We start from the raw sequence: 7,684 nt of genomic DNA, 5'->3' as shown, positions 1-7,684 counted from the left end.
TGAACCTTTATTTATTCACTTATTTATTAATGCACAAGCAAATATAATTTTCCAAACAATCAATTTATACGAAAAAAAATCTAGCAACATATATCAATTTTAAGACACAAATATTGACTAAACTATATACTTGAACATTTTAATTCAAACCTTGCCCAATTGTCCAAATTAACTAAGTATGAGATTAAAGGCACAATGTTTAAATAAACTATCGAATGAATTTAATGTATGATTGAACACATGCAAAAGAGAGACATGCAGCAAAAATCATGCATATTTACCATCCATCCCCCCTACTTAATCAATGCTTGTCCTCAAGCATATATTATATGAAATAAAAGTTAGCAGTCTAAAATAAAAAGAAAAAGTGAAGAGTACTCCCCATATATGTTAATGACGTGGTTGGTGTTAGGGGTAACGACTTTGCAGGATTTCGAAGATTGTAGAGACTTGGGTTCCAATCGTTCCAAGTCAAGCTTTGATTTGGCTTAAACGAGCCTCCACAGTTAGAGTCTGTTCCTCTTGTTCTCGAACAGCGAAATGGGGATGTTGGCGAAAAACCATATTCCCAATAGTAGTCCGTGTACCTGGAGGAACAAAATAACATGTAGTAGGGGTGCCGGCAAGCAAACCCATAGAATCCAAACAATATTTATCTAGGCTGTCTATATGATACGCACATGTCAAGGACGAGAAATCGATTTTAGAGGGAAAAAGTATAGAGGTTAAGTTCGTAATATACGACCCAAGTATTAGAGGACGATTACAACGCAAAACAGCATGAAAATTTCGTACAAACCAATATCCTAAATTAACTTTATAACCAGAATGCATACACCACAAGAAAAATAATTCAGTTCTCGTTAAAATAGCGAATGAATAGTTTCGTCCCGAAAAACTAAATGCCAAAAATCGATGAATATATCTTAAAGCCAGTTCATGTACTAATAAGTCTTTTGTGGTTTTCGGATTATAAATTTGGTTAGAATTGGTTAAAACACGATAAGCATGTTGAGCATTAAAGTCGCTTGGAATGTCTAAAAGAACAGTATGATAGGAATCGGACTGAATATTGTCAAGGTCAACGAAACCCATGGCAATATTAAAATTAGATATCGACATTCGAAAGTCATTCCCAAGCAGACGAAAACAGACAATGCTTTGTGTTTCAACTGTCTGTAATGCATTAATATTGAAGCTAAATATGGTGTAAAACTCATATATCAACTCATAATATGCATGACAAGAAATATTTGCAAATGAGTTACAACCAATAGCATCAAAATAATTAATCACAGCATCATGAATATCTAACATATCAAGAGTGGTGGAATCGATTTGCTTATAGACCGGGATTGGACGTTGTCGAATGTCGTATCGGACCGAAAAATCTAAAAAACCTCGCAATAGTCCTTCGGTGGGAATGGCGTTGGCACGACCTCATCTATTACGCTGACTGTTTCGTGTTGGTCAAACGTATTCGTTGGGCGAGTCGGGTGGACTTAAATTTGCAGCAGCATCAGTATTGCTGTTCGATGGTGTCGGTAGCTCACGTGTCGATTGTCGACGGCTTTGATCATATCGTGTTTGACATGGACTGACACGTTTATTTGTGGTCAAAGGAGCCTCGACATCGTCGTTAGAGGTTCGAGCCTCGTCTGAATGACCTGCATTATATGTTAATAAATGCAAAGTAGGTGGAGGGTCAGTAATCGACCTTTCGGGAGGAACGGGGTTACTGTCTGAATGTTCTGGTGCGTTTGGAGTCGGACATTGTTGAGGACGTGCTCTCGTTGATGGGGCTGTTAGTCTAGGAGGCGATGGAGGAGGTTCATCATCGTCTATATCGACTACAGGAGGAGCGGAGAACCGGTGCCGATTTCAATTGAGTGAAACCCAAAAGTTGTCAGCCGTTTGGTTTCGAGTTCGAACCATGGTCCCGGTTGTAGCTCCAAAAATAGACGTTTCAAACGGTCTCAGCAGCGACAAGTAGTGGCGGCATACGGCTGCAATGACGGCAGAGACGGCGACGACGATGCGTACGATGGCGGCGATGGTAGGTGGGGTAATTTCGGTCGAGTTTTTGAATGGTGATGGTGGGTGCTTCAGTGTGGCATCGATCAAGGTGGTGGGTGGCGATTTTGGGTGGTTCAAAGGGAAAAAAGAAAATGAAAGAAAAAATAAGGTTGGGAGGAAACTGACGCACGGCAGTGGTGGCTCTGAACGGTGACGATGGGAGGTTATATTGCTCCGTTCAGTGGTGGTTAGGTGGTATGGAGGTGTTGGTCAGCGTGGAGGAAGGGAAAGAAAAAGGAAGAAGAAAAGTAAATGGAGGGGGTTGGGTTCGGGTTCGTCGGCGCGATGAGGGGTGGTGAGGTGTGACGCAGATGGAGAGGTGCGACGACGGTACTTTAGCCAGTGGTGAAAGGCCGGTGAATGATGGTTGTAGGTGGGGGGAAAAATTAATGAAAAGGAGAACGAAAATGGAGGGATCGGGGTTTGAGCTCATCGACGGCGGTGGTGTGGGGTAGGTGCGACGGAGTTAGGCCGGAGATAGGGGAGTGCGATGGAGAGTGCGACGGCGGCAGCAATGTGGCTTGTGCTTGGGTTAGGGTTTTTGTTTGAAGTTTGAAGAAGATGGAGAATATGAGTTTAGGGATTGGGGTGTTTTAATTTCTTTTTCTTTTTTCTCTCTTTTTTTTCGTTTTTCTTTCTTTAGGTCACCTAGGCCATTCGGCCCATTTTTTTTTGCTTTCTTAGGTTTGTTTTGGGTGTTGGTATATTATGTAGTTAGGTTGGTATTTGGGTATGGGTAAGTGGATTGGGTGGTGGGTATTGGGTTGATTTTGGGTTTGGGTTTATTTGGGTATTGGGTATGATAAGTTAATTGGGTTGGTTAGGAATTTTATGGATGGGTGTTGGATTTGGGCTTTGGTGGATTATTTGGTTTTTGGGTTTTGAGAATTTTAGTATGTGGGTGAATGGTGTGTTGGGTATTTATTGGATTTAGTTTGGGATTTTATGAGGATTAGGATTTTTTACTGTCACCAAATTAGCAAGTCGTGCCCACGCCACTATTATTACTCGTCTTTTTTGAAAATTAATGACTCCCATAGTGTTCTTGAAAACATCAAATTGACTGAGTTAAATAAGAATTAATTTATTTATTTACACCCTAATTTACTTAAACTAAAAATTAAATAAATGAGAATAAATTTGGGTTGCCTCCCAAAAAGCGCTTTTTTTAACGTCGTTAGCTCGACGACCTGGAAATTTATTCAGTTAGCTCTTCGAGGACCAAATCTTCAACCAAGTGGACTTGGCAGTTTTCGTAAAAAGGCTTTAATCGCTGTCCGTTGACTTTGAAAATTTTTCCAGATTCTTCACTTTTAACATCGACTGCACCGTGTGGAAATACGTGAGTAAGAATAAAAGGCCCTAACCACTTAGTCCAAAGTTTACCTACAAAAATTCTCAATTTAGGGTCATAAAGTAATACTTTCTGTCTTACCATAAATTGTTTGCGGTTTATCTTTTGGTAATGGTGCGCCTTGACCTTATCTTTGTAAATTTAGGCACTCTCATATGCTTCTCGTCGAATTTCCTCAAGTTCCTGGATATTTAATTTACGATGCTTACCTGCAGCTTCCAATTCCATGTTGCATAGTTTGGCCGCCCAAAACGCCTTATGTTCTAGCTCAACAGGGAGATGGCACGGTTTATCGAAAATTAGTCGATAAGGAGACATACCTTAGGTCCTTTATAAGCGTTCGGTAAGTCCACAATGCATCGTTAAGTCGCAAACTCTAGTTTTTTCTATCTGGTTTAACGGTCTTCTCCAAAATCAACTTGATTTCTCAATTTGACACTTTCGCCTAACCGTTCGATTGTGGGTGATAAGCTGTAGCGACTCGCTGCACCACTCCGTATTTTTTCAACAGCGTATCAATTACTTTATTGCAAAAATGCATCCCTCGGTCGCTTATCAAAGCTCGCGGTGTGCCAAACCTGGAAAAATACAACTTTTTAGAAAATCGACGACTGTTTTGGCATCAGTACGACGAGTGGCTTTTACTTCCACCCATTTTGACACATAGTCAACAGCAAGTAAAATATAAACATTACTGAACGATGAGACAAAAGGGCCCACAAAATCAATGCCTTATATATCGAAAATTTCACAGACATGCACAGGGTTTAGAGGCATTCATTTTTTCAGCTCAAGTTCCCCACCTTTTGACATTTTTCTTAAGTTTTACAAAACAGATATGCGTCACGAAAAATATTTGGCCAATATAGTCCACATTCAAGTACTTTATGCGCAGTTCGTTTGAGGCCAAAATGTCCACCATATGAATAAGAATGACAAAAGGATAGAATTGATGTTACTTCAGTTTCAGGAATGCATCGACGAATTACCTGGTCAGATCAGTACTTCCAAAGATAGGGGTCATCCCAAATATAGTATCAAGACTCACATCTGATCTTGTCTTTTTCAGATCGCGAAAGGTTAGGAGAGACCATACTTGTAGCAAGATAATTCACCATGTCTGCATACCAAAGAAAAATCGTCTAGGCAGCAAGCAAGTTTTTATTCGAAAAATCATCTTTATGTGGCGTTACGTCCTTTGATGGAGGAATTCTACTCAGATGGTCAGCCACCAAATTTTCACGTCCCTTTTTATCTCTTATTTCGAGATCGAATTCTTGCAGAAGTAGTATCTACCTTATAATTCTCGGTTTTGCTTCCTTTTTCCCGATCAGATATTTGAGGGCTACATGATCAGAAAAAACCACAATCTTAGTTCCTAATAAATATAAATGAAATTTTTCTAAGGTAAAGATTATAGCTAGGAACTCCTTTTCAGTGGTTGAATAATTGATTTGGGCAGCGTCCAAAGTTTTAGAGGCATAGGAGATGACGTGTGGTTCATTCTCGATCCTTTGTCCAAGGACTGTTCCCATGCTATGGTCACTAGCATCGCACATTATCTCGAAAGGATAACTCCAATTTGGTGGTTGAACAATAGGTGCCGAAACGAGCTTATGTTTGAGCATGTCAAACGCTTCTCTGCACGATTGGTCAAACTCAAATTCATTGTCTTTCTGTAATAGGTGGCAGAGAGGTTGCGTAATTTTTGAAAAGTCCTTAATGAACCGTCTGTAGAAACTTGCATGACCAAGGAAAGATCGAATCTCCCTCACAATAGTGGGGTATAGTAGTGAGTTAATGATGTCGATTTTTACTTTATCGACAGAAATTCCCTCTACAGAAATAATATGACCTAGAACTAATCCCTTGTCTACCATAAAATGACATTTCTCATAATTTAGAACAAGATTAAATTCTAAGCATCTTTCCAAAATTTTTGCAAGGTTAGTCAGACATACCTCAAAGGAGTCACCATATACAGTAAAGTTGTCCATAAACACCTCGATAATTTTCTTAACGTAATCTGAAAATATACTTACCATGCACCTCTGAAAAGTGGTTGGTGCGTTACAGAGTCTGAACGGCATCCGTCTATAAGCGAATATGCCAAATGGGCACCTAAACGTCGTCTTCTCCTGATCCTCCGGTGCCACTGGAATCTGGAAAAACCCTGAGTAACTATCAAGACAACAATAGTGAGACTTTCCCGCTAAACGTTCTAACATCTGGTCAATAAAAGGTAGTGGAAAGTGATCTTTCTGAGTTAAGAAATTTAACTTCCTGTAATCGATGCAGACTCTCCACCCGTTTTGAACCAGAGTGGGAACCATTTTACCTGTTGAATTCTCAATTACGGTCACACCGGTCCTTTTTGGTACTACGTGGACTGGGCTAACCCAACTACTATTGGAAATGGGATAGATCATCCCAGCGTCAAGTAGCTTTTGGACTTCTTTTCTTAACACTTCCATCATAGGCGGGTTGAGACGCCTTTGAGCCTCTCTTTTGGGAACAGCATTATCAAAAACCCAAATTTTGTGCATGCAAGTCGATGGACTCAATCCCTTGATGTCAGCTATTGTCCACCCAATTACCTCTTTATAGTCTCTAAGGACTCGTACCAAGTTTTTTTCTTCTATCTTTGAGAGTTTACTCTAGATTATCATTGGTAGTGTATTTCCATCACCGAGAAAAGCATACTTCAAGTGGCTTGGGAGTGGTTTGTGTTTCAACTCCGGAGCCTGTAAAATAGATGGTACAAGCTTAGTCTATGAGGGAGATAATTCAAAGGTTTAGCCTGAAGCTTTCCGTAGTTGTGATGCCTCCATATGAGCTACTGTTTCGTGAACAGAATCTTCAATGGTTATCCACTCCTCAAGTTCCTTAATGGCATCAAAGTCCAAACTTCTGCAAAGGACAGCTTGTAATTCATCCTTATTATGATATTCCCAATGTAACTTAGTTAAATGATCAATAATATCAATATTAGAAACATTAGAAATCATGCTAGGACGGTTCATGGCCTCGTATACATTGAATTTTATTACTTCCCCATCGAACTCCATAGTGAGTATCCCACTTCTTACGTCAATCTTCGTTTGTGCGGTACTTAAAAATGGTCTTCCGAGAAGTATGTCTGATGCATTGGCCAAATTGTCATCCTCCATGTCGATGATGTAGAAGTCTGCAGAAAATATTAGCTCGTTTACCTTGACAAGAATGTCCTCTAATACTCCCTCTGGATGTACCACAGATCTATCTGCAAGCTGAATTATCACACCTGTTTCCTTTAAAGGACCCGTATTAAGTAGTTTATAAATTGACAAAGGCATAACATTAATTGATGGGCCTAAGCCACACATTGCTTTTTTAATACCAACACTACCTATTTTACAGGATATGAAAAACATATCTTGGTCCTTACATTTGGGCGGTATTTTTTGTTGCAGAACGGCAGAGACATTCTCTCCGACACTTACCTTTTCATTTCCCAGAAGTTTCTTTTTACTCGTGCATAACTCTTTTAGGAATTTTTCGTATCGTGGGATCTGCTTAATTGCATCGAGAAGAGGTATGTTGATTTCCACCTTCCGGAAGGTGTCGAGGATCTCCTTTTCGTCTCGCTCCTTCTTACATTGGACAAGTCGTCCAGGAAACGGAGGTGGTACTGCAAATGACTTTTGTGGTGCCGACTCTACTGGAGCCTCTGTGTTAAGTTTCTCCCTATCTTGATTTGCGTCATGGACGCGACTAGTGTCATGGCCGCGACTTATGTCAAGTACGGGCTCCAAAACCTTCCCACTCCTTAGCGTCATAGCGCTTGCATTGTGTCGTGGATTTGGCTCAGTCTGGGATGGCAGCTTACCTCGGGACTCTAAATGGCTAACCGTGAGCGCGAGTTTTCTTACTTGCTTGTCCAACTCCTGCAAATGCATGTCAGTTTTTTGTTGGAATTTTTCAGTACCGTTGGCTAACCTTTCCACTATGGCTTCCAAAGATGACTTCGGGGGTGGTATCTGTTAATTCTGCAGTGGCCTTTGTTAGAACAGTTGATTGAATCACGAGTCCAAGTAGAGGTCATACAGTCTTTGGGGCGGTCCTAGAAAGTTCCCGATAGCATTCGCTTGTTCTGCTGAATCCTCCGTAAAATCGGACATGAGTCCGTAGGGTGGTCTGGCTTAGTGCAAATTCCGCATAACCGTGCTGGGCCTGTTTTATCTAAAAGTAAAGTTTGAACAACATTAGTCAGCT

At 40.5% G+C, this 7,684-nt stretch overlaps 1 protein-coding gene across 1 annotated transcript; it reads right to left on the bottom strand.

The window, feature by feature from the left end:
• Nucleotides 1–6,225: 6,225 nt before the first annotated feature.
• Nucleotides 6,226–7,368, bottom strand: LOC108477839 (uncharacterized). Its single transcript, XM_017780324.1, has one exon. The coding sequence runs from the start codon at nucleotides 7,366–7,368 to the stop codon at nucleotides 6,226–6,228; it is 1,143 nt and encodes a 380-aa protein (XP_017635813.1).
• Between the last annotated feature and the right edge of the window lie 316 nt (nucleotides 7,369–7,684).

The sequence above is a fragment of the Gossypium arboreum genome, chromosome 12 (assembly GCF_025698485.1).
Source record: "Gossypium arboreum isolate Shixiya-1 chromosome 12, ASM2569848v2, whole genome shotgun sequence".
NCBI classification, from domain to species: Eukaryota; Viridiplantae; Streptophyta; class Magnoliopsida; order Malvales; family Malvaceae; genus Gossypium; species Gossypium arboreum.
Note: the sequence above shows the minus strand (reverse complement) of the source record. Positions and strands in the feature narration are given on the sequence as shown.